We start from the raw sequence: 24,248 nt of genomic DNA, 5'->3' as shown, positions 1-24,248 counted from the left end.
CCTGCATCTGAAGTACCTTCTGTGATTTGCTTTTTAATTCCTTCAAGCAGTAATGTTCTGCCTACCAGATATGGATTCTAGCAAATCTGTTTCCTTTTCTACTAATATTACCACTTTAGAAAGTTGCAAAAAATTCATTTTCTCTAAGTGTTTATCATTTTTAGGAAGAAGTTTTCCCATTTCCAGAAGTTAGCCAAGATGAACTTAATGAAATCAATCAGTTTGTGGGACCCATAGAAAAATTCTTCACTGAAGAAGGTACGTATGATTTTCTTTACTAGTACCCATTTCCATTTTAAGTGCAATGCTTTGGTGTTTATATTAGAAGCTGTATACAGAGGGGAAGCTCTCTTGAGTGCCATTAATCATGGGGAAATAGTGTCTGTTGACAATATTTTTTATGGATTGTCTCAGTGTTTATTTAATTATATTTGATTTTAAGACATCTAGTTTAGTGTTTCTCAAAGTATCTGGTGAAGGACCACTCTTAAACATTTCCAGAGTGTTGCAGACTGACACTTTTGTACAAATCAATACAAAAAAAATTAGAAAAATGAAATAAAAAAGTCAAGGACTTTATAAGCCCATGTGTAATTGGTTGAGTAGCAATGTAAAATTGCTGTAAATATTTTTAAAAGTTTACTCTCAATTTCTGTACTTAGCTTATAGAACCAGGAATAGTTTGTGGACCAACAGCAGGCTGCAGACTGCAGATTGAGGGTACCAGTGAGGATGTAGGATCCCTCCCTTAGAGTGGTCAGCCAACCCTGAGGAGCTCACAGGGGAGCAGTGATAGCAGATTGACAGCAGGGCTTCTCCAACACTGAGGGCACCAAAGAGTTCTTATTTATGTGGGTTTTATCTAGTAATATGTGCCTTATGAGAAGTTAAAACAAATTTTAAAAATACTGTGTTCATTTATTTATTTAAAAATAATAAACCCATTATATATAAACATAAATATTTTTAATGAAAAAAGAATATGTCCAAACAAAAAATAGTGAAGAGTGGTTTTTTAATAGTTTTCTGAATCTTTTAAGCATTTGACTTATTGTAATATGCAGCAACAGATAAGAATTCTAGTTGGCACTAGATGGAATCTAGCTGAATTCTCATATCTGTGTATATACATTTAATCTGTGGTACACATCATGAATTATTTGGAAAACTGCACTGTACACTTGCGACAGAATCTGAATTAAAATAGTTTGACACTGGACTCCTTGGAAGTGTCTTAGGCCCCCCAGGCAGATTTTGAGAATTGGTGCTCTATGTCATTAACTGTTGGTATGTTGTTAGTTTAAAAAGTTGCTTAGTTGTATATATATATCTTTTGATATCTAGATATGTTTATTTTTATTTTTGTTTTAGTTATCTTCTTATACCTTTTTTTTTTCAGTTCCTTAGTCCCTTGTTGTTTTATTTAAACTTTCACTATCTGATTTGTCAGGGATTTTTTAAGCCTTATTGAGGTATTTAAAGTGTAGGGTTTGATAAATTTTGACATATGTGTACCTCCAAGGAATCATCAACACGATTAGGGTAATAAACATATCTATTATCCCTAAAAGTTTTCTCGTGTCCTTTTCATTGCCTCCCTGTCCCTAGCACATCACTAATCAGCTCTCTGTCACAGTACATTAGTTTGCATTTTCTGGAATGTTATTTAAATAGAATCATACATTATGTATGTTTTTATCCAGCTTTTTTCAACATAATTTTGATTTTCACTATTTGCATATACCAATGGTTTATTCCTTTTTAATGCTGAGTAGTATTTCTTTGTATGAATATATTAAAATTTGTTTATCCATTCACTTGTTCATTAACATTTGGTATCCAGATATATCTGTCATTAAAAAAGATGTCATGAACATTTTTCTGAGTCTGGTGTAGACAATACCTAGAAGTGGAATGTCTGAGCCATATGATTGGTGTGTGTTTAACTCTTTAAGAAACTGCCAAACTATTTTCCAAACTGGTTACTGCTTTATATTCCCACTAGCACTGTATTAAAGTTCTGATTGCTCTACATTTTCACCAACACTTGGTATGATCTGTCATTTTAGTTTTAGCCCTTCTAGTGGGTGTGTTGTCTCATTATGGTTATGATTTGCATGTTGACTAATGATGTTGGGAATTTTTTCATAGGCTTATTTGCCATCTGAATTCCTTTTTTTTTTTTTTGGTGAATGCCTTCAGATATTTTATGCATTAAAAATATTGGGTATGTTGCCCTGGCTAGCGTAGCTCAGTGGATTGAGCGCGGGCTGTAAACCAAAGTGTTGCAGGTTCGATTCCCAGCCAGGGCATATGCCTGGGTTGCAGGCCATGACCCCCAGCAACTGCACATTGATGTTCCTCTCTCTCTCTCTCCCTCCCTTCCCTCTCTAAAAATAAATAAATAAAATCTTTTAAAAAATATTGGGTATGTTATATTATTGAGTTGTAAGAAGTCTTTTTATATTTTAGATACAAGTATTTTGTCTAATATATGTTTAGCAAAATTTTTTCATAGTTCCTAGTTTGACTTTTTTATTTTATTAAGTATCTTTTAAGGAGCAAAAGTTTTTAATGTTGATTAAATGTATTTTTTTCTTTCTTAATTCATGATTTTTGTATTTTATATATAAGCAATCTGTGAAGTCAAGGTCATGATGGTTATTTTTTGTCTATATTTTCTTTCAGAAGGTTTATATTTTTCACTTTTAACTTCTCGATTTATGATTCATTTCCAGTTAATTTTGTATATGATGTGAGGTAAAGTTTGAGGATGATTTTTTTCTGCATGCAACTACCCAATTGTTCCAGCAACATTTATTAAAAAGATTGTCCTTTTCCTATTTAATTGACTTGGTACCTTTGTCAAAAATCAACTGACCAGAGGATTCTGGGAAGACAGTAGTATAGGGAACACCAGAAATCTGTCTCCCCACCTAGACAGCAATTGCACTGGCAAAATCTGTTTTGGAGCTCTGGATTCTATTGAAGGTTTACAATTTCAGGGGAAGACTTGAACAGTGAATTGCAGTTAATTTGGATAAATTTTAGCTGTGAGCACAGTCACAGCTAACCCTAGCCCTGTAAATTTATTCCCAGAGCAGTTTGAACACAGCTTCTGGGAGCCCCAGTGGGCAAAAAGGACTCTGTCCATCAAATACTGGGCATCTGTGCTCTGATTGCTGCTTCTCTCACAAGAGGTGCAGACAAAGAGACAGAAGTCATTGTTTTTGTACCTTTCCTCATTGTTGTGAGTCCATCCCCCATTGGCTGAAATAACTTCCAGGGGACTTAAAAGACTGTACCTCCTCTATCATTTTTTTCCACTCTTCTGGGAACCAGATTGAAGACTAGAACTTTCAAAAGCAACCACATATATGTAGGAAATTAGAAAATCACCACACATTCCCAGGGATAGGCACAGACTCAAAAGACCTGAGAAGACCTTAAATTTATATCTCAGGCTGATCCTTGGCATACATATAGCTCACAACAATTAACAACAACAAAACAAAACCAAAATTACAAACAAACCAAAAACGACTATGTGGGATAGCAGAAAACTTAAATGCTTCAACACAGCAAAGGAACCAATTAAAAGAATGAAATGGCAACTTATGGAATGGGAGAAAATATTTGCAAACCATACATTAGTAAGGGGTTAATATCCAAAATATATAAAGAACTCAATACAACTCAATAACAAAAAACTGCTTAAAAATAGAGGAATGAAATAGACATTTTTCCAAAGAAGACATTCAGGTGGCCAACAAGAACATGAAAAGATACTCAATGAATCATCAGAGAAATGCAACTAAAAACCATAATGAGATAATATCGCACATTTGTTAGAATGGCTGTTATCATCAAGAAGGCAAAAGATAACAGGTGTTGGAGAGGATATAGAGAAAAGGGAACCGTTATACACTATTGGTGGGAATGTAAATTGGTACAGATACTATGGAAAACAGTATGGAGATTCCTCAAAAAATTAAAAACAGCATTGGCTGGTGTGGCTCAGTTGGTTGGAGTGTTGTCCCATAACCGAAGGATTGCAGGTTTGATTCTCAGTCGGTGCACATGCCTGAGTTGGAAGTTTGCTGCCTAGTCTGGGCATGGTATGAGTGTGTATGATCCTCAGTCCAGGCAAGTGCGGGAGGCAACTGAATGATGCGTCTCTCTCTTCCTTCCTTTCTTTCTAAAAGCAATGAAAAAAGGTCCTCAGGTAAAGATAAAAAAAAATTAATAATAGAACTACCACAAGATCCAGCAATTGTACTTTTGCATATATACCCAAAAGAAGTAAAAACAGGATATCAAAGAGGTATATGGACTCCATGTTTATTGCATAATAGCCAAGACATGGAAACAGTCTAAGTGCCTGTCAACAGGTGAATGGAAGTGTGTGTGTGTGCCCACATGTATGTATGTACATATAATAGAATATTATTTAGCCATGAGAAAGCAGAAATTCCTGCCATTTGTGACAACATACAGGGACCTTGATGACATTATGCTAAGTGAGATAAGTTAGAGAAAGATGTATACTGTATGATATTGCTCATATGTGGACTCTGAAAAACCTGAATTTGTAAAAACAGAGTTGAATAGTGGTTACCAGGAACTGTGGGGTGAGAGAATAGGAGAGATGTTGTTTAAAGGGTACAAATTTGCAACTGGTAGATAGAGACCTAATGCACAATTTAGTGATTATAGGTAACAGTGCTGTATTATAAACATCAAACATGCTAATAGACTAGATCTTAATTATTCCCATCACAAAAAAATGATAATTGTGTGACATGATAAAAGTGTTAGTTAAGGCAACAAAGACAGTTATATTGTGACAAAAGAAATGTATCAAATAAATATGTTGTACACCCTACACTTACACACTGTTATATGTCAAATACATTTCCATTTAAAAGACAAAAAAACAAAAGCAAAAACAGCACATCTTGGGGAAGAAGGAAAGTCTCATTTCTAGAGTTACCACATTATTAGATTTAAATGTCCAATTTTCAACAAAAAAAAATCACAAAGCACACAAATAAGCAAGAATGTGTGGGCCATTCAAAGAAAACTTCCTGTGAAAGACCTGTGGAAGGATTTACTAGACAAAGACTTTAAAATAGCTATCTTAATGATGCTCAAATAATTAAGAAAAGATGTGGAGAAAGTAAAAAAAAAATGATGTATTAACAAAATGAAAATGTTAATAAAGAGGAAAATCTAAGAATAAAAATTCTGGAGCTGAAAAGTACAATATCTAAAATGAAACATTCACTAGAAGAATTAAAAGGCAGATATAAAGGTAGAAGAAAGAATCAGCGTACTTAAAGGTAAAGCAATGGAAATTATCAAGTCGAGAAACAGAAAAAAGATTCAAGTGAACTAAAAGGGACCTGTGGGACACCACCAGGCACACCAGCATTTACATTGTGAAGTGTCAGCAGGAGAAGAAAGGACAGACAGAATATTTGAAGAAATAATAGCTGAAAATGTTCCAACTTTTATGAAAGACATGAATATAAACATCCAAGAAGTTCAATAAACTCCAAACAGGATAAACAAATGGGGACTCACACTATGACACATTATAATTAAACTGTCCAAAGACACAATTTTGAAAGCAGACACAGAGAAGCAACTCATCATATATAAGGGGTCTCCAATAAGATAAGTGGATTTGTCATCAAAAAGAGGTCAAAAGGCAGTGGGCTAATATATTCAAAGGCTAGAAGAATAAAGAAAACTAAGAAGCTTCTATTCAGCAGAACTGTAATTTTTTAAATTTTTTTATTGTTCAACTATAGTTGTCCCCATTTTCCTTCCACCACTCCTGCTGCAACCCAGCCATCTATACTTCACATGCTTGAACCTACCCCTGCCTTGGTTTTGTCCATGTGTCTTTTATAGATATTCCTGAAAACCCTTCCTGCCCCACCACATTACCCCTTCTCACCTCCCCTCTGGTTACTGTCTGATTGTTCTTAATTTCAATGTCTCTGGTTATATTTTGCTTGCTTCTTTGTTTTGTTGATTAGGTTCCAATTATAGGTGAGATCATATGGTATGTGTCATTCACCACCTGGCTTATTTCACTTAGTATAATGCTCTCCAGTTCCATCCACTGCTGTCGCAAAGGGTAGGAGCTCCTTCTTTCTTTCTGCTGCATAGTATTCCATCATGTAAATGTAGCATAGTTTTTTGATCCATTCACTTACTGATGGGCACCTAGGTTGCTTCCAGTACCTGGCTATTGTACATTGTGCTGCTGTGAACACTGGGTGCATAGGTTCTTTTGAATTGTTGTTTCAGGATCCTTAGGGTATAATCCCAGTAGTGGTATTGCTGGGTCAAAAGGAAGTTCCATTTCTAGTTTTCTGAGGTTATTCCACACTGTTTTCCACAGTGGCTGCACCTGTCTGCATTCCCACCAATAGTGCACTAGGGTTCCCTTTTTTCCACAACCTCTCCAACACTTGTTTGTTGATTTGTTTATGATGGCCATTCTGACTAGTGTGGAGTGGTATCTCATTGTGGTTTTAATTTGCATCTCTCTGATGGCTAGTGATGCTGAGCATCCTTTCCTCTGCACCCTCTGTATGCCCTCCTTGGAGAAGTGTCTGTTCAGGTCCTTTGCCCATTTTCTAATTGCATTGTTTATCTTCCTGGAGTGAAGTTGTGTGAGTTCTTTATGTATTTTGGAGATCAAGCCCTTGTCTGAGATATCTTTGGCAAATATATTTTCCCATACAGTTGGTTCCCTTTTCATTTTGCTGATGTTTTCTTTAGCAGTTCAGAAGCTTCTTATTTTGATAAAGTCCCATTTGTCTATTCTTTCCTTTATGTCCCTTGCTCTAGGGAACATATTGGTGAAAATATTGCTTTGTGAAATAATTGGGATTTTCATGCCTATGTTCGCCTGTAGGATATTTATGGTGTCACAGCTTACATTTAAGTCTTTTATTCACCTTGAGTTTATTTTTGTGTGTGGTGTAAGTTGGTAATCAGGTTTCTTTTCCTTGCATGTAGCTGTCCAGAGATCCTAACACCATTTGTTGAAGAGGCTATTTTTACTCATTTTATGGTTCTACCCCCTTTGTCAAATATTAATTGACCATGGAGGCTTGGGTTTATTTCTAGGTTTTGTATTCTGTTCCATTGATCTATGTCTCTGTTCTTATGCCAGTACCAGGCTGTTTTGTTTACCGTGGCCTTTAATGTAGTTTTATAACAGGTGTTGTGATCCCTCCTACTTTGTTCTTCTTTCTCAAAATTGCTGTGGCTCTTTGGGGTCATTTATGGTTCATGTAAGTTTTTAAAATGTTTGTTCTATATCTGTGAAATATGTCATTGATATTTAATAGGTTTGTGTGGAATCCATAAATTCCATGCAAATCATTGGGTAATCTGGACATTTTGATGGTGTTGATTCTTCCAATTCATGAAGATGGTATATTTTCCCATTTATTTGTCTTCCTTAATTTTTTCTTCAGTATTGTGTAGTTTTCTGAGTACAGGTGTTTCATGCCTTTGTAAGGTTTATTCTTAGGTACTTTATATTTCTTGTTGCTATAGCAAATGGGATTTTTTTCTTGATTTCTGATTCTGATCTCTTGTTGTTGGTGTATAAAAATGAACTCCTTTGATATCTGAATATGGACTTTGAATGCTGCTAGTTTGCCAGATTTGCTTATTAGGTTGAGAAGTTTTGGGGTGGAGTTTATAGGGGTTTCTATGTAGACTGTCTTATCATCTACAAACAGTGACAGTTTTATTTCCTCCTTTCCAATTTGGATGCCTTTTATTTCTCTTTCATGTCTTATCGCTGTGGCTAGGACTTCCAATACTATGTTGAATAGAAGTGGTGAAAGTGGACATCCTAGTCTTATTCCTGATCTTAGTGGGAAAGCTCTAAGTTTTTGCCCATCAAGTATGATGTTGACTGTAGCTCTCTCATATATGGCTTTTATTATATTGAGGAATGCTCCTTTTACTCCCACTTTGCTGAGAGGTTTTATCATAAATGGGTGCTATACCTTATCAAATGCTTTTTCTGCATCTATTGATGTGATCATGTGGTTTTTGTATTACATTTTTTGATTCACAAATATTGTGCCATCCTTGCATCCCTGGGATAAATCCCACTTGATCATGGTGTATGAGCTTTTTAATGTATTGTTGTATGCAGTTTGCCAGTACTTTGTTGAAGATTTTAGCATCCATGTTCATCAGTGATATCGGCTGGAAGTTTCTTTGTTGTGTCTTTATCTGATTTTAGAATCAGGATGATGCTGGCTTTGTAAACAGAGTTTGGAGGTCTTCCCTCTTCTTGGATTTTTTGGAATAGTCTGTGAAGGATAGGAGTTAGCTTTTCCTTAAATGCTTTGTAAAATTCTCCTTTGAAACCATCCAGTCCCAGGCCTTTGTGTGCTGGGAGTTTTTTGATTACTGCTTCAATTTCACCAGCTGTTATTGGTCTGCTCAGTCTTTCTGCTTCTTCTTCATTCAGTTTTGGAAGATTTTATTTTTCTAGAAATCTGTCCATTTCACCTGGGTTTTCTAATTTCTTGGCATATAGTTGTTGATAGTAATTTCTTCCAATCCTTTGTATTTCTGTAGTATCGGTTGTAATCCCTCCTCTTTCATTTCTGATTGTGGTTATTTGGGCCCCCTCTCTTTTGTCCTTTTAAAAATATTTTTAAAAATATATTTTATTGATTGTGCTATTACAATTGTCCCATTTTTCCCCCTTCACACCCCTCCACCCTGCACACCCTCTCTCACCCACATTCCCCATCTTTAGTTCATGCCCATGTGTCATACTGACTTCTTTGGCTTCTACTTTTCCCTACCCCATTCCCCCCCATCTATTTTCCACCTACCATCTATGCTACTTATTCTCTGTACCTTTTCCCTCTCTTTCCTCCTCCCACTCCCCTGTTAATAGCCCTCCATGTGATCTCCATTTCTGTGGTTCTGTTCCTGTTCTAGTTGTTTGCTTAGTTTCTTTTTGTTTTGTTTTAGGTATGGTTGTTAATAATTATCAATTTGCTGTTGTTTTACTGTACATGTTTTTTGTCTTCTTTTTCTTAGATAAATCTCTTTAATATTTCATATAATAAGGGCTTGGTGATGATGAACTCCTTGAACTTGACCTTATCTGAGAAACACTTTATCTGCCCTTCCATTCTAAATGAAAGCTTTGCTGGATAGAGCAATCTTGGATGCAGGTCCTTGCCTTCCATGACTTGGAATACTTCTTTCCAGCCCCTTCTTGCCTGTAAGGTCTCTTTTGAGAAATCAGCTGACAGTCTGATGGGAACTCCTTTGTAGGTAACTCTCTTTTTGTCTTGCTGCTTTTAAGATTCTCTCCTTATCTTTAATCTTAGGTAATGGAATTATGATGTGCTTTGGTGAGTTCCTCCTTGAGTTCAACTTCTTTGGGACTCTCTGAGCTTCCTGGAAGTCTATTTCCTTTGCCAGATTGGGGAAGTTCACCTTTATTATCTGTTCCAATAACTTTTCCACTTGTTGCTCTTCCCCTTCTTCTTCTGGTACCCCTATAATTCAGCTGTTGGAATGTTTAAAGATGTCCTAGAGGTTTCTTAAGCCTTTCCTCATTTTTTTGAATTTTTGTTTCTTCATTCTGTTCTGATTGGATGTTTCTCTCATCCTTCTGGTCCACTCCATTGATTTGAGTCCCAGTTTCCTTCCCATCACTATTGGTACATTTTCCTTTTTTTCCCTTAGTGTAGCCTTCATTTTTTCATTTGATTTGCGGCCAAATTCAACCAATTCTGTGAACATCCTGATCATCAGTGTTTTGAACTGTGCACGCATCTGATAGGTTGGCTACCTCTTCATTGCTTAGTTTTATTTTTTCTGGAGCTTTGATCTGTTCTTTCGTTCGGGCCATTTTTTTTTTTTCTGTCTTGGCGCGCCTGTTATGTAGTGAAGGGCAGAGCCTTAGGTGTTCACCAGGGCGGGGTTACCCATGTTGCTGGGTTGTGATGCTGTATGTTGGTGCAGGGGTTGGAGAGGGAACAGTGGTGCTTGCTCCTCTCTCTGCCGGATTTCAGTCACTTGCCCCACTTCCCACAAGCAAATTGGGCCCTTCTGGTGCTGATTCCCATGTGGGTGGGTTTGTATACTTTCTAGGACCCTGTGGGTTTCCTGTGAGGCTGGGAATCTCTACTGGCATCTTAACCCCCACAGGTGTTTTCAATCAGTGTTTTGAGGCCTTATTTCCCTGTGCTGGGACCCTGGGTTGCACAGTCTGTCTCGCTGCCCAGTTTTGCCTGGTTTATCTGAGTGCAAATGTGGGACCGCCTGGTCTGCCAGCTGCCTTGCGCAGCTGTACCCCTCCACAATCCGCTGGCTTGCTGGGTCCACCAGCTGCCACCTTGGGTGTCCAGGGTCTGCCAGCCACCGCTTTGCTGTGAGCCCTCTTTGTCCCGGCTGCCCGAATCTGCCCCTCCTACCAGTCTGCATGAATGTGTCTACTTTAACTCTTTGGTTGTTGGACTTCCATACAGTTCAATTTTCTCTCAGTACTGGTTGTTTTTTGTTTTTAAAATGTTGTTGTCCTTATTTTGGTTGTGTGAGGAGGCACAGGGTGTCTACCTACAACTCCATCTTGGCCAGAAGTCTTTTTTTTTTTTTTTTGATGAGTCTGCTTAAAGTCTTGTCAATTTTGTTTATTTTTTCAAGCAGCCAGATCCTTGATTTGTTGATCTTTTGAATTGTTCTTTTAGTCTATGTCATTTAATTTTGCTCTGATCTTGGTTAGTTCCTTCCTTCTGCTCCCTCTGGCTTTGTTTGTTGTTGTTCCTGCAGTTCGTTTAGGTGTAGGGTTAGGGAGTTTATTTTAAATATTTCTGTCTGTTTTAGGTAGGCCTGTATTGTTATGAACTTCCCTCTCGGGGCTACCTTCACTGTGTCCCATAAGATTTGGACTGTTATGAGTTCATTTTCATTTGTTTTGCAGAAACTTTTTGATTTCTTTGTTGATCTCATTGTTAACTCATTCATGGTTTAGTGGCATGCTATTCAATATTCACGAATTTGAGTGTTTTTAAGTTTTTTGTACCTTGTAGTTTCAGGCCCTTGTGGTCACAGAAAGTGATGTGATTTCAGTTTTCTTGAATTTGTTGAGGCCGGTTTTGTGTCTTATGTGGTCTGTCTATGAAACTGTTCCACATGTATTTGAAAAGAATGTGTTTTTTGCTTCTTTGGGATGAAAGTTTCTATATTTTCAGTTAAGTCTTTTTGGTGTAGGGCAGGGTGTCAAACTTATTTTTACCAGGGGCCACATCAGCCTCGCTGTTGTCTTCAAACAGCCAAACATAATTTTAGGACTGTATAAATCTTAACAGTTAAGCAAGAGCTTGGTGCTACAGCTGGGTAGAAACAAGGTGCTGGGTCGGATAAAAGAAGGTGGAGGGCTGGATTTGGCCCATGGGCCTTGTGTTTGCCACCTGTGGTATAGGGCATTGTTCAATGCTGCAATATCATTGTTGATTTTTTGTTTGGAAGATCTATCCATTTTTGACAGTGGGGTGTTGAGCTCCCCTAATATAAGTGTGTTGTTTCTGTCTATATCTTTCTTGAAGTCCTCCAAGATTTTCCTTATATATCTGGGTGCTCCTATGTTGGGTGCATATGTGTTTATAATACTTACATCTTCTTGATAATTTCTTTCCTGTGAAGAGTCCTTCTGTCTTTTTGTGGCCTTTGTTTTGAAGTCTATTTCGTCTTATAAGAGTATTGCTACAGCAGTTCTTTTTCCTGTCCAGTTGTTCATAATACTTTTTTGCAACCCTTCACCTTCAGTCTGTATAGGTGTTGTGTTCTGAGTTGGGTCACTTATAGGCAGCATATGTGTGCATCATGTTTTCGTATTCATTCAGCTACCCCATGTCTTTTTTGGGGGGTGGAGGCCTTTTAATTTTTTTTTATTATATTTGTGGTAATAAATATATATTTTCCATTTATATTGAATGTGTTAACCATATAGATGTCGTTCTTAAGGTAAACATGTTGACCACAACTCACTTATGGTCAAACTTACTCTCAAAAGTCTTCATAACATGGAAAGAGCATGACTAATGGACATCACCATCTGAGAGTCACTAACCCAGATAAAAGAATGAAACACAAGAAAAGTCTAAATGCAGATCTCTGGGCATTCAAAGCATCCTGACTTCAACAAGTCTCAACTCTCTCACTATGAGAAATAGCACAATATGTATAGTTCATGGATGGATCTAGAGAGCATTATACCCTATGTGTTTTGATTGAAGCATTTAATTCATTACCATTTAAGATTATTATTGATAGGTACTCATGTATTGCCATTTTACTCCTTCTGTACCTGTATTTCTCTCTCTCTCACTCTTATTCTTCTTCTTAAAGTAATCTCTTTACCATCTTTTCCAGTGCTGGTTTAGTGGAGGTGTATTCTTTCAGTCTTGTTTTTTCTGGGAAACTCCTTATTTCTTTCACCTTCCATTTTAATTCAGAGCCTTGGAGGGGAGAATAGTCTTGGTTGCAGGCCTTTGCTTTTTGTTACTTGGAATATTTCTTGCCATTGCCTTCTGGCTTGTTGTGTTTCTGTTGAGAAATCAGCTGCTAGTGTCATCAGAGCTCCTTTGTATGTTATGTCTTGTTTCTCCCTTGCTGCTTTTAAGATTCTCTCTTTGTCTTTAAAACTTGGCATTTTAATTATGATGTGTCTTGGAGTGGGTCTTTTTGGGTCATCTTCATTGGGACCCTCTGTGCTTCCTGAACTTGCATGTTTTTATCCCTCTTCAGGTTCTGGAAATTTTCTGTCATTATTTTTTCAAACAGGGTTTTTATCCTGTGGGAAACCTCATCCCTCTGAGGTCTCCCTGCCTTCGCAGATGAAAAAAATAAGTCATTCTGGATGTAATCTGTTGTTTTGGTGGGAAAGATGGTAGCGGTTACCTCTAGTGGAGAATGCCCTGAGCCCTTCTCTGAAACAGCCTTTATTAGACTCAGTATGTGCAGGGAAAGTGAATATTATCTACAGGTAACAGTTGAAAAACACAGAGATTGTCTGAGGTCAGGGTCTGCAAGACATGCTGATGCCAGATGTATAAAGGTGTATTTCATGATGCAGGGAGGTCACTCCTTATGCTTTGAACTTAATCATCTGGTTTATATCAACAGGGCTATACCAAAGCAAGGGAAGCTTTAAAGGATACAATGTATTTATCAGTCCTGATTTCCCACAGGAACCCTGGGCATTAGTGTTGGGTTGTGCCTGCCACCTGCTTTCCAGCAAGACTTACAGGCCTCTTTCAAGACCTGCTCTCACAGGTCTACAGCCTCTGAAACCACACAGAGCAGTCCCTAACACTATCCCTTGCTCCTTTTCGTCTCCATCTGGTATTCCTTTGATTTGAAGGTTGTTGTGTTTCATGTTACCTTACAGTTCCCTTATGCTATCTTCATATATTTTGAGTCTTTTTTCATGCAACTGCTCTACCTGGGTGCTTCTTTCTACCTTGTCTTTCAGCTCACTAATTTGGTCCTCTGCTTCATCTAGCCTGCTTGTAATTTCTAGTATGTTTTTTATTTCATATATTGTATTCTCTATTTATTCCTGGTTCTTGTTTATAGTTTGTTTCTTTTTTTCATGCTCTTGTAGCTCCTTCTGAGTTCCTTGTAGTTGTTTTTGAGTTTCTCAAGTATCTTTATAACCATTCTTTTGAATTGTTTATCTAATCATTTGCTCACCTCCATTCCATTTAACTCTTTTAGTGGGGAGTCTTGCATTCCTTTCCATTTGTCTCCCCTGTGTGGGAGGGTGCTCCACCCACAGCCCCCACCCCCGGCCACCACAAATGAGAATAAGTCTACCAAGATATGATCTGCTTGGGGAGGAAAGGTGGCCAATCTCTCAAAGGAGAAGGGCCAAAAGCCTTTTTCTCAATGGGCTTTTATTGGGTTCGTTTTGCACAGGAATACAAGTAAAGCTCATTAATCATTATCAGGCAGTAAGGATCAAACAATAGATAACATACAAAGAATTCTGAGGGCCTGTTTTGAGTCAGGGTCAGGTAGCTAAAGAGCCATAAAACTTTGAGGAACAAACTCACTGCTTGCTGGGACCCTTATCATTTCATTGAGAGCATTCTAAACAAAGCAGGTTTCACAGGATTTTAAGTATTCTTTCTTAGGCCTGATTGCCCGGGAAACCCACCCTTTCCAGCACAGGGCTGTACCCCCTTTGTCATTGTTTCAGGCTTAAGTCAGGCAGTGGAAGTAAGGCAGCCAAGAGATTAGGAAACTTCTTGCAGACCGAATGAGGACTCAGGCTATGTCAAAGCCGAGGGGCAAGGGTCTATTACCTCCTTTTGCTATAGCCTCCCAAGTCCTTCTTTGGGGCCTCCCCATGATCATGCCTGTCTTAGGTTGTTCCCCCCCTTGGTTAATCTTACCTGTCATTGACTAACCAATCAAGCATTGGGGGCCAGGCAAGGTGAAGTAAAAGGAGCAGAAGCAGTGCCCCTGCCAGGAAGATAAGCTTTGTCTCCTTAGTGGCTTATGGTCCGAAGGTCGCTCACTCAGCCTTAGCCATGTGGGGGTTACAGCTTCTGAAACCAGTTAGGGCGGTTCCCAACACTCCCCATTTTAGGTGATGTTTTTGTTTCTGTGATTCCTGATGGTCTGCTTTGCCAACTGTCTTTGTATGGTGTACTTCTATGGTAGGATTTCAGTGTGATTCAGTGATGTGGTCTTTTTGATCTCCTTGTCTGGATTCTGTAAGGTTGCCCTTCCATTTGTGTGGGCTCTCTTATTGTCGGGCTTTACCTGTTGGTGGCTCCTTTGTTGGTGGGTTCTCCCCTCCAGCAGGTTAACTGGTATTCACAACTCCCACTTTGTGTTGTATGCTGTTGTACTGGTTTGGTTAACAAAGCAGTATGACAAGACCACCAAACCTATGCCAGCAAAGAGAACACCCCTACCCCATATGCTGTCTAACCTTATTGAACTAAGATTAACAAAGGTGAAGAGAGATTGCGGGCAGTATAAACTATGACAAGCAGAATATGAGATGACCAAAAGAGGGGAAAATGTTATTGTGTGGTGAAAAGGAGAATTGATAAGAGATGGGATAAAACCAAGGTGAAGAAAGGGAGAGCAAAATTCACAACATAAATAAAACATGAAAGGGCTGTGGAACAATAGTGTAAGAAGAGGGAAGAGTATACTATGAAGTTTGAAGTAGAATTGAAAAGGGACTGCACCAATGGGAACAAAATGGCAAAGAAAAAAAAACAACCCAAAAAAAACAACCTCAAAAAACCCACAGCAGGGTCGATAGGAATGACAGTTGAATGAAATTTAATATGGGTAGAATGGGAATAAGAACATTGTAGAAAAGCAAAAATTGAATATGAGATGTCTACAGTAAAGATAAATGATTTTGAGAAGACAGGGGAAACAAACTAATAAGAGTATGGAGTAAAGGTTGAGAGAGGGACAAAAAAGAAAGAGAAAAAAAAGAAAATAGAAAGGGAGAGAGAAAACAATGAGATAAAATTCTTTACTCCACTGATCAGGGTCAGGGAGAATGCGAAATGGAGTAAGACAGCAGGAGAGTATTCTGTGGGATTTAAAGTAGTAACAAGTAGTGAACAAATAGATCATTTAGAGAAATACAGCAATAACCGTGATATTTCACCCCATTAGCCACTGTTTATAAAAGGTGAAAAAGAGATAAGACTCTTATTATAAGGGAAAAAGAATGTGAGCTGACTTTAGAAAGCAGAGCACATATATGAGGTTAGATGGAGGAGAAATAAAGTAAGGGATAGAAACTGGGTGTAGTGTGTGAGAGAATAAAGTTAACCACAAGAATAATAAACCTAAGGAAGATGGTGAAATGGATTAAGACCCAGGAAGGGTACTGTGTGGGATTTGGAATAACAATAATATGATAAATACATAATCTAAATAAAAGGAATAAAAAGTAAAGACCAAGAGTAATGTGTTATTAGCATATGAGTGAAGTAAAAGAAGAAAAATTAAAATGCCATATGAAAGGGAGAATAAAGAAAACAGATCAAACAATGATATCAAACAAAAAACTAAATAAACAGAAAAGAGAAATAAGAATATATAAGTTCTGAAGGGTAGCAAAGTGAAATTTGTCTCAGTTGTTGGTGTTTGCCTTCTGACTTCTTTCTGAATCTGTCAGCTTTGTTGTTTTCTAAAGTTTGTCTCCTCTAGGTCTTCTTGCATTTCCTTACAAATTTTAGGATCAGCTTTTTAAATTTGACAAAATGGCATCTTTGTGTTATGGTTGGAATTACAAAACATCTGTAAATCAGTTTGAGGGAGAATTCAGATTATATTGAATCTTCTGATTCATGGTCATGGTATAGTTCTCCATTTATTTTTTATTGAATTTGTTTCAGCAGCATTTTGCATATAGCTGTCAGTGTGTAAATCTTGGACAATTTTTATCAACAGCAGTTTTCGTTTTGTCAAATTATCTTTAACATTTTTTGATGGTTTATAAACACATCCACAAGTATTTAAAGTACTTTGATGTTGCTGTAAATTGTTTTTTAAATGTCAATTTCTGATTGTTGCTAGCATATAGATATACAATTGATTTTTAAAAAAAATTACTTGTACGATGATGTAAAATTCCACGTTTTCTGCATATTCTTCTGTTTCTGAAATATAGACTGTACATTTTGTTCATTAGTAAAAGAAATTCTGATTTGTTTCTTTGACTACATTTGTATCCACAGCCTGGTAAACACCGGTGAAAATGGGGTTAGGAAGATCTAAACCATGGTTGCTGAAATAACTGTTATTAATAGATGATCTTCAGGGTCCCCCCCGCACCTGCAGGAATAACATTATTTCTGAAATTGTGCAGTTTCCATGGTAGTGGCCTTTTTAAAAAACTTTGGTTAATAAAACTATATAGCTTTCAGGTGTATAATTTTACAACACATCATCTATATGTTGTATTATGTGTTTACCACCCCAAGTCAAGTCTTCTAACATCATCAGTTATCCACCCCTATACCCTCTTCTATCTCCTTCATCTACCCATCTACCTTCCCCTCTGGTAATCACCACACTGTTGTCTGATTATGAGTTGTTGGGGTTTTTTGTTTGGTTGGTTTTTTTGTAAGAAACAAAATAGAAACAGACTCACAGATACAGAGAACAGACTGATATATGGGGGAAATTGCAGGGCTGGGTGAAAAAAGTGAAGGGATTAAGCAAAAACTGAAATGCACATTTAGTAAAGGACTTTAGGAAGTATAAATAACATGAAAGAAAATGTCACACATTATGTTATACTTTTTGTTGAAAATCAATTTAGTTGAACCTCAACAGATGTAGATATTTTGTTGGTAATTTCTTAGCAACTTCAGGGTTATTTCTATTAAATTTTATCTACACACACTCAACACACACACTGTGTATGTAAATGATAGCATTTATTTGTCTTACAAAGGTTATCTTGAGATGATTGTAGGTTCACATGCAGTTGTAAGAAATAATTTAGAGATCAATTAAACCCTCTAACCAATCGGTTTTTTCCATAATGTTCAAGATTATTGCATGTATCTTATATAACTAGTATCACAACCAGGAAATTTACATAAGTACCATCTTATTCAGAATTTACCAGTTTTACATATACTGATTTGAATTTGTGTGTGTGCACTTGTCCAGTTTTATCATGGGCACATTTGTGTTGCACAGAAAGCAGTTATTGTAAATTACAAGGATCCCTCTTGCTATCCTTTTATAGCCATAGCTTTCTTGTCCTCCTCTCCCCCAACCTCTGCCAACTAGTGACCTGTTCTTCATTTTTATAATTTTGTTATTTCAAGCATGTTATATTAATGGACCCATACAGTGTGCTAACTTTTGGGATTGGCTTTTTTCACTCAGCATAACTCTTCTACAAGGTGCCATGTGTATCAATGGTTTATTCCTTTTCTTTTCTTTTTTTTTATTTGTTGTTCAAGTACAGTTGTCTCCATTTTACCCCCACACCAGCCATTCCCACTCACCACCCTTGATCCTGTCCCTCTTTGGTTTTGTCCATGTGTACTTTAAAGTGTCCATGTTCTTGTAAATGCGTCCCCCCTTTTCCTCCAATATCCCCTCCCGAGTCCCATCTGGTTACTGTCAGTTTCTTCTTAATTTCATTGTCTTTGGTTATATTTTGCTTGCTTGTTTGTTTTGTTGATTAGTTTCCACTTATAGGTGAAATCATACGCAACTTGTCTTTTACCACCTAGCTTATTTCACTTAGCATAATGCTCTCCAGTTCCATCCATGCTGTTGCAAAGGATAGGAGCTCCTTTTTTCTTTCTGCTGTGTAATATACCATTGTGTAAATGTACCATAGCTTTTTGAACCATTCATTTACTGAGTGTCCTAATAAAGGCACTTAGTTTTCTTCCAGGACTTGGCTATTGTAAATTGTGCTACTATGAACATTGGGGTACATAAAATCTTTTGAATTGGAGTTTCAGGGTTCTTAGGGTATAATACCAACAGTGAAATTGCTGGGTCAAAGGCAGTTCCAGTTTTTGTTTTCTGAGGACGTCAGTCTGCACAACCACCAACAGTGCACTAGGGTTTCCCTTTTCTCCACAACCTCTCCAACATTTGTTTGTTGCTTTGTTTGTGATGACCATTCTCACTGGTGTGAAGTGGTATCTCATTGTGGTTTTAATTTGCATCTCTCTCATGGCTAGTGATGCTGAGCATCTTTTCATGTGTCTTTGGATCCTCTGTATGTCCTCCTTGGAGAAGTGTCTGTTCAAGTCCTTTGCCCATTTTTTAATTGGGTTGTTTGTCTTCCTGGAGTGGAGTGGTGTGAGTTCTTTATATATTTTGGAGATCAAGCCCTTGTCTGAAGTATCATTGGCAAATATGTTTTCCCATATACTTTGTTCACTTTTCATCTTCATGCTGTTTTCTTTAGCCATGCATAGCTTTTTATTTTGATGAGGTCCCATTTGTTTATTCTTTCCTTTATGTTCCTTGCTCTAGGGGACATATCAGTGAAAATATTGCTGCACGGAATATCTGAGTTATTCTTTTTTTTAAATAAGTAATTTTTTTAAAGATTTTTATTTATTTTTTAGAGAGGGAAGGGAGGAGAAAGAGAGAGAGAAACATCAATGTGCGGTTGCTGGGAGTCATGGCTTGCAACCCAGGCATGTACCCTGATTGGGAATTGAACCTGCAACACTTTGGTTCGCAGCCCACGCTCAATCCACTGAGCTACGCCAGCCAGGGCCTGAGTTATTCTTATCTATGTTGTCCTCTAGGACTTTTATGATGTCACGTCTTATATTTAAGTCTTTTATCCCCCTTGAATTTATTTCTGTGTATGGTGTAAGTTGGTGATCGAGTTTCATTTTTTTTTGCATGTATCTGTCTAGATCTCCCAACACCATTTGTGGCTATTTTTGCTTCATTCTATGATGCTGCCTGCTTTGTCAAATATTAATTAACCATAGAGACTTCGGTTTGTTCTGGGCTGTCTATTCTGTGCCATTGGTCTGTGTGTCTGTTTTTATGCCAGTACCAGGCTGTTTTGATTACAGTGGCCTTGTAATACAGTTTGATATCAGGTACTGTGATCCCTCCTACTTTGTTCTTCTTTCTCAAAATTGCTGCAGCTATTTGTGGTCATTTATGGTTTCATATAAATTTTTGAAGAGTTCTGTATCTGTGAAATATGCCATATGTACTTTAATAGGGATTATGTTGAGTAATCCCATAAATTGCTTTGGGCAGTATGGACATTTTGATGATCTTATTTCTTCTAATCTGTGAACATAGTATATGCTTCCATTTGTTTGTGTCTTCCTGAATTTCATTCTTCAGTGTTGTGCAATTTTCTGAGTACAGTTCTTTTACCTGCTTGGTTAGGTTTATTCCTAGATGTTTTATTTTTCGTGTTGCTATATTAAATGGGATTTTTTTTCTAATTTCTGTTTGTGATATTTCATTGTTGGTGTGCAGAAATGCCTTAGATTTCTGAATATTGACTTTGTATCCTGCTGTTTTGCCAAATTCACTTATTAGGTCGAGTAGTTTTTTGGAGTCTGTAGGATTCTATCTGTACACTATCATGTCATCTGCAAACAATGAGAGTTTTTCTTCCTCCTTTCCAATTTGGATGCCTTTTATTGCCATTTCTTGTCTGATTGCTGTGGCTAGTACTTCCAATACTATGTTGAATAGAAGTGGTGAAAGTGGACATCCTTGTCTTGTTCCTGATCTTAGTGGGAAAGCTTAGTTTTTCCCCATTGAGTATGACGTTGGCTGTAGGTCTCTCATATATGACCTTTATTATGTTGAAGAATGCTCCCTTTATTCCCACCTTGCTGAGTGTTTTTATCGTAAATGGGTGCTGTACCTTATCAATGCTTTTTTCGCATCTATTGATATGATCATGTGACTTTTTTGTCTTTGCTTTTGTTTATGTGACGTATTACATTTATTGATTTGCAAATATTGTACCATCCATGCATCCCAGGGATGAATCCCACTTGATCATTGTGTATGATCTTTTTAATGTATTGCTGGATGCAGCTTGCCAATATTTTGTTGAGGGTTTCAATGTCTATGTTCATCAACAATATTGGCCTGTAAATTTCTTTCTTTTTGTATCTTTATAGGTTTTGGCATTAGGATGCAAGGATGCTAGCTTCATAAAAAAGAGTTTGGGAGTCTTCTGTCATGTTGGATTTTTGGAATAGTCTGTGAAGGGGTTAGCTCTTCTTTAAATGCTTTATAAAATTCTTCTGTGGAACAGTCTGGTCGCAGGCTTTTGTGTGCCAGGAGTTTTTTGATTGGTTGGTTTTCTCAGCTGTTCAGGCTTTCTGCTTCTTCTTCATTTGGTTTTGGAAGATTAGGTTTTTCTCGAAATTTGTCCACTTCAGCTATGTATTCAAATTTCTTGGCATATAGTTCTTCATAGTAATTTCTTATAGTCCTTTGTATTGCTGCAGTATCAGTTGTAATCTCTCCTCTTTCATTTCTGATTGTGTTTATTTGGGTCCTTTCTTTTTTTGACAAGTCTGCTTAAAGGCTTGCTGGTTTTGTTTATCTTTTCAGAGAATCAGCTCTTGGGTTTATTTATCCTTAGAATTATTCTTTTAGTTGTTATGTCATTTAATTCAGCCCTGATCTTGGTTATTTTCTTTCTTCTACTTTCTCTGGACTGTCTTTGATGTTGTTTCTCCAGTTCTTGTAGATGTAGGGTTAGGTTGTTTAATTGAAATGTTTCTCTTTTTTAGGTAGGCCTATATTGCTATGAATGTGCCTCTCAGGACTGCCTTCACTCTGTCCCTAAAGTTTTGGACTATTGTGAGTTCATTTATTTGTTTCCAGAATTTTTTTATTTATTCCTTGATCTCATTCTTTTTTAAATTTTTTTTATTTTAATTGTTGTTCAAGTACAGTTTTCTGCTTTTTACTCCCATCCCATCCCACCCCCACTTGATCTTATTCTTAACCCATTCATTGTTTAGTAGCATGCTATTCAATCTCAATGTGTTTTAGTGTTTTTGAGTTTTTTCTTTGAGGTTGGTGTTTAGTTTCAGTCTCTTGTCAGACAAAATGCTTGATATGATTTCAGTGTTCTTGAATTTGTTGAGACTTGTTTTGTGTCCTGTCATGTGGTCTATGAAAATGTTCCATGTATATTTGAAAAGAATGTGTATTTGCTTCTTTAGAATGAAAGGTTCTATATATATCTGTTCAGCCCATTTGATCTAGGACATTGTTCAATGCCTCCATATTGTTGTTAATATTTTCTTTGGAAGATCTGTTTTTGACAGTGGGGTGTTAAAATTACCTACTGTAATAGAGTGCTGTCAATATCTTCCTTGAAGTCCTCCAAGATTTTCCTTATGTGTTTGCATGCTCCCTTGTGGGATGCATGTATGTTTATAATGTTTGTCTTCTTGATGGATTCTTGTCTTGAGTATTATGGAATGACCTTCTGAGTCTCTCATAATGACCCATAGTTTTGAAGTCTATTTTGTCTGATATGATTATTGCTATCCTGGTTTCTTTTTTCCGTGTCCATTTGCTTGGAATATTTTTTTCCAACCCTTAACTTTTGGCCTGTGTAGGTCTTTTGTTTTGAGGTGGGTCTCTTGTAGGCAGCATATCTGCAGGTCATGATTTCTTATCCATTCAACTACTCTGTCTCTTTTGATTGGAGCATTTAACCCATTAATATATGTTATTATTGATAGATATTTATTCATTTTCCCCTCTTTGTACCTGTAATCCTCTCTCTCTCACTGTTTATTTCTTTTTGTTGCTCAGTAGTATTCTATGGATTACCTGTGGATTATCAGTTTGTTGACTGTTTTAACTTTGAAGTATATGTGGATTGTTTTCACTTTGGGGGCTCTACAGTAAAACTCCTATGAATTTGTGTAGTTGATTTTGTGTGAACATGTTTTTATTTTTCTGTATTAAATGCCCAGTAGTGCAATTGCTTGGTATTAAGGTATTTGTGTTAATTTTTTTAAGAGAGTACCAAATTATTTTCAAAATGGCTGTACCATTTTAATATTTACACCATCAATGTGTAGTTTTCCTAGTTTCTGTGCCTTTTTGCCAAGATTTGGTGTTGTCATTGTACTCTGTTAAATTTTTTTTTTAATTTAGCCATTCTGATATCTGTGGAGTGATACCTCATTGTGATTTTAATTTGCATTTTACTAATGGCTAGTGATGATGAACATTTTTTTCATGTTTTAGTTGTTCTCTTTAGTGAATACAGTTGGTATATTGGTCTCATATCCTGCACCTTTATTAAAGTCATGTATTAGTTCTTGGAGGTTTTTTTAGGTAGATTTTAGAGGATTTTCTACATAGACAGTTGTGTTGTTGGTGATAGGGACACTTTCTTTTTCTGGTTTTCCTTTCTTTTCTCTTTTACTGCAGTGCCTAAAATCTCCCATATGATGTGTTGAATGGCAGTTGTAAGAGCAGACTCTCTTCTCTTATTCCTGATTTTAGGGAAACATCATTCAATCTTTCAACTTTAAGTATGATGTTAGCTGTACATCTTTTTTCTGTAGATGTTCTTTATTAGATTAGGAAGTTTCCTTTTATTTCTAGTTTGCTGAGAGTTTTCATCATAAATTGTATCACAATTTTTCCATTGTTTCTCTGCATCTCTTGAGATAATTATGGTTTTCATCTTTATTCTGTTGGCCCAATAACTTACATTGATTGTCTTTTGACTGCTGAGCTACTCTTACATTCCTAGGATTATTCCCCCTGGTTGTGATGTATTATCATTTTTTATATTGTTGGATTCAATCTGCTGAAATTTTAAGAATTTTTGTATCTGTTTTTCTGAGGCATGTTGATCTGTAGTTTAATTTTCTATGATATATCAGGATAATTCTTGCCTCATGGAATGAGTTGGAAGGTGTTTCTTTTTGTTTCTTTTAAAACTTTGTATAAAGTTGGTACTACATTTTCCTTAAATGATTGACAGAGTTCAACAGTGAAGCCATTTAAGTCTGTAGTTTTCTTAGTGGGATAATTTTAACTTTTCAATTTCTTTAACAGATAGAGTACTATTCAGGTTATCTATTTCCTTTGTGAACTTTGATAGTTTGTTTCTTTTAAGGAATTCATCCATTTAATCAAAGTTGTTGGTTTTATTGACTTAATGGTGTTTATAATCTTCCCTTAATTTGTTATCTTTTTAAAGTCTGTTGGATCTTGTAGTAATATACCCATTTTAAAAAATTTCTAGTAAGTATTCCATTTGTGATCAGAAAACATACTTTATGTAATTTGAATCCTCTTGAATTTTATGAGAGTTTTTTTATGGCTCATAATATGGCCTATTTTTGTTAATGTTTTTCCATGTGTACCTGAAAACAATAAATATTTTCCTGTTGTTTGGTTGCATTTTACAAATGTCATTTAGAGTTAATTGGTTAATACTGTTAATGAAATTTAATGTATCCTTACAAATTTTTATCTACTTTTTTAAACAATTACTGAAAGATGTTGAAACTTCCAACTATAATTGTGTATTTATGTATTTTTTCTTTAATTACTATCAGTTTTTTCTTTATATATTTTGAAGGTTTGTTACTCAGGATTGTTAGATCCTTATGATACATTCACCCCTTTGTCATTATGAAATAACTTTCCTCATCCCTGAG

General features: G+C 36.5%; 1 protein-coding gene across 4 annotated transcripts in view; it reads left to right on the top strand.

Annotated features, from left to right (window-relative positions):
* The window catches only part of ACAD9 (acyl-CoA dehydrogenase family member 9), a 75,158-nt gene that overhangs the window by 16,294 nt on the left and 34,616 nt on the right, over positions 1–24,248 (top strand). For all 4 annotated transcript variants that reach the window (XM_045851866.1, XM_045851865.1, XM_045851864.1 and 1 more), the window contains exon 2: positions 165–258. Coding sequence is in view for 3 of the 4 variants with exons in the window: in XM_045851865.1 (XP_045707821.1) it covers positions 165–258 (94 nt within the window). In the remaining variant the exon portion in view is untranslated. The remainder of the gene's footprint in view (positions 1–164; positions 259–24,248) is intronic.

Source organism: Phyllostomus hastatus, unplaced genomic scaffold (genome assembly GCF_019186645.2).
Source record: "Phyllostomus hastatus isolate PE091 unplaced genomic scaffold, TTU_PhHast_1.1 phas_contig_86, whole genome shotgun sequence".
NCBI lineage: Eukaryota > Metazoa > Chordata > Mammalia > Chiroptera > Phyllostomidae > Phyllostomus > Phyllostomus hastatus.
This window is presented reverse-complemented; position numbering and strand designations above follow the sequence as displayed.